This window comes from Otolemur garnettii, unplaced genomic scaffold, assembly GCF_000181295.1.
Source record: "Otolemur garnettii isolate 467f Iridium unplaced genomic scaffold, OtoGar3 scaffold00127, whole genome shotgun sequence".
NCBI lineage: Eukaryota > Metazoa > Chordata > Mammalia > Primates > Galagidae > Otolemur > Otolemur garnettii.
In genome coordinates, this window is record NW_003852522.1 from 2724635 (window position 1) to 2727067 (window position 2433).

The 2433-nt window shown below is 48.3% G+C and overlaps 1 protein-coding gene across 1 annotated transcript in view; it reads left to right on the top strand.

The window, feature by feature from the left end:
* The window catches only part of RAB3D (RAB3D, member RAS oncogene family), a 10312-nt gene extending 7972 nt beyond the window's left edge, over positions 1–2340 (top strand). Inside the window, exon 5 of the mRNA XM_003797944.3 lies at positions 1714–2340. Coding sequence (XP_003797992.1) covers positions 1714–1901 — 188 coding nt within the window. The 3' untranslated portion in view covers positions 1902–2340. The remainder of the gene's footprint in view (positions 1–1713) is intronic.
* The last annotated feature ends 93 nt before the right edge of the window (positions 2341–2433 follow it).

Sequence of the window (2433 nt, forward strand, 5' to 3'; positions counted from 1 at the left end):
CTGTAGTCCCAGCTACTTGGGAGGCTGAGGCAAGAGAATCGCTTAAGCCCAGGAGTTTGAGGTTGCTGTGAGCTGTGACAGAACAGCACTCTACTAGGGATGACATAGTGAGAATCTGACTCTAAATAAATAAATAATGAGAAACAGGGCTGGGTGTAGTGACTCACGTCTGTAATCCCAGAACTCTGGGAAGTTGAGGAAGGTGGATTGCTTGAGCTCACAGAGTTCAAGATCAGCCTGAGCAAGAGTAGGACCCTGTCTCTTAAAAAAATAACAGGGCGTTGTGGCAGTACCTGTAGTCTGTAGTCCCAGCTACGTGGGAGGCTGAGGCAAAAGGATCACTTTAGTCCAAGAGTTTGAGGTTGCTATGAGCTATGATGCCATGGCACTCTATTAAGGGTGACAAAGTAAGACTCTGTCTCCAAAAAAAAAAAAAGGCTCAGCGCTTGTAGCACAGTAGTTACAGCACCAGCCACATACACTGAGGGTGGCAGGTTTGAACCCAGCTAGCAATAGCTAAACAACTGCAACAAAAAATAGCTGGGTATTGTGGTGGGCGCCTATATTCCCAGCTGCTTGGGAGGCTGAGGCAAGAGAATCACTTAAGCCTGGGAGTTTGAGGTTGCTGTGAGCTGTGACGCTACGGCACTCTACTGAGGGCAACATAGTGAGACTCTGTCTCATAGATAAATAAAATTAAATTTAATTAAAAAAAATAAAATAGTATGAACCCTACAACATCATTAAGTGAGTTAATTCACATAAAGCCTTATAAGTTCCTGCCACATGGATGGCAAGCACTGCCTACTATTATCATTAGTGTTGCCATTTTTAGTGTGTTTCCTAGGCCAGGAATTGTGCTTATAGGGTGCTGTCCCCCATCTGGGGGACCTGCATTTTCTGCCTGATGGACATTACAAACTGGTGTCTCAGCTCTGTTGTATTTGTCCTAGAGTGCATTTTCCAGAATGTAGAAATATTTGGCTCTGTTTTAGAAGTCCACATAAAATCCGGCTTGATGGGTCTTCTGGGTGTGCCTTTCCCCGCAGCAGATATTAGGTAGAAGCTGGACAAATTGTGGTCCACCCCCCAAAATTCCTGCTGGGTACCAGATGTACCTGGGCTCTTTTTCTTTTTTTTTTTTTCTGAGACAGAGGCTCACTCTGTCATTCTGAATAGAGGCTGTGGCATCATAGCTCACAGCAACTTCAGTTTCTTGGGGTCAAGAGATCATCTTGCCTCAGCTTCCCGAGTAGCTGGGACTACGGGTGCCAGCACAATGCCCAGCTAGTTTTTCTATTTTTAGTAAAGATGGGGTCTCACTCTTACTCAGGCTGGTCTCCAATTCCTGAGCTCAGGTGATCCACCCACCTTGGCCTTCCAAAGTGCTGAGATTATACATGTAATCCTGAGTTTAGCAACTACACCCAGCCAACTTCCTGGACTCTTACAGCCTCTACCTTGTGAGAAAGAGAATCTTAGAATGGTCTAGATTGGGCTCCCATTGAAGATTTTTTATCTTTAGCCATAGAACTTTTGTTCCCATTCTACAGATAAGCAAACTTAGGCTTAGGGAGGCAAAGGCACACAGCCCATGTCCCACAGTAGGGTAGAGGGCACAACCAGGCTTGGAACCCAGGTTTGGGTGATGCCACATTGTAAGCCCTGCCTCCTCGGGCATCTCTTAAATGTCCTTGCCTTATGTCCATACAGGTTTTGAGTTCTTTGAGGCCAGCGCCAAGGAGAACATCAATGTGAAGCAGGTGTTTGAGCGCCTGGTGGATGTCATCTGTGAGAAGATGAATGAGTCTCTGGAACCCAGCTGCAGCCCAGGCAGCAATGGGAAAGGCCCAGCCCTAGGGGACACTCCTCCCCCACAGCCCAGCAGCTGTAGCTGCTAGAAATGGTCCCCACCCCTCCACCCCCACCAACTTACTCCTATCTCACAGGGACTATGATACAGGCTTGAGCCACAAAGACTGTCTTCAAGCTCAGGGTGACCCCTCCTTCCCTCCTGTCAGCTGCCCCCAGGTCCCGCATGGCTAACTCATTGCCTGCCTGCTTGGGTAGCCCAGACCAGAGTCCATAGACCCTGGGGACTCAACTGTGCTTTGCAGGCAAAGGCCTGAGGACAGTGACATGCACCAGTTTGCTGCTTTTCAAGGTATATTTAGGAGTATAGCCATGGGTGGCATGTCCCACCTTGCCTTGGTGGAAAGGCATGCTCAATGCCTTCTAAGTTAGAACCATTTTCCCTGCTCAGCCTGTAGCACAATAGTTACATTGCCAGCCACATACACTGAAGGTGGAAGGTTCAAACCTGACCCAGGCCAGCTAAACAACTGCAACAACAAAAAATGTAGCTGGGGTGGCACCTGTGGCTCAGTTGGCAGGGCGCCGGTCCCATATGCCGAGGGTGGCAGGTTCAAACCC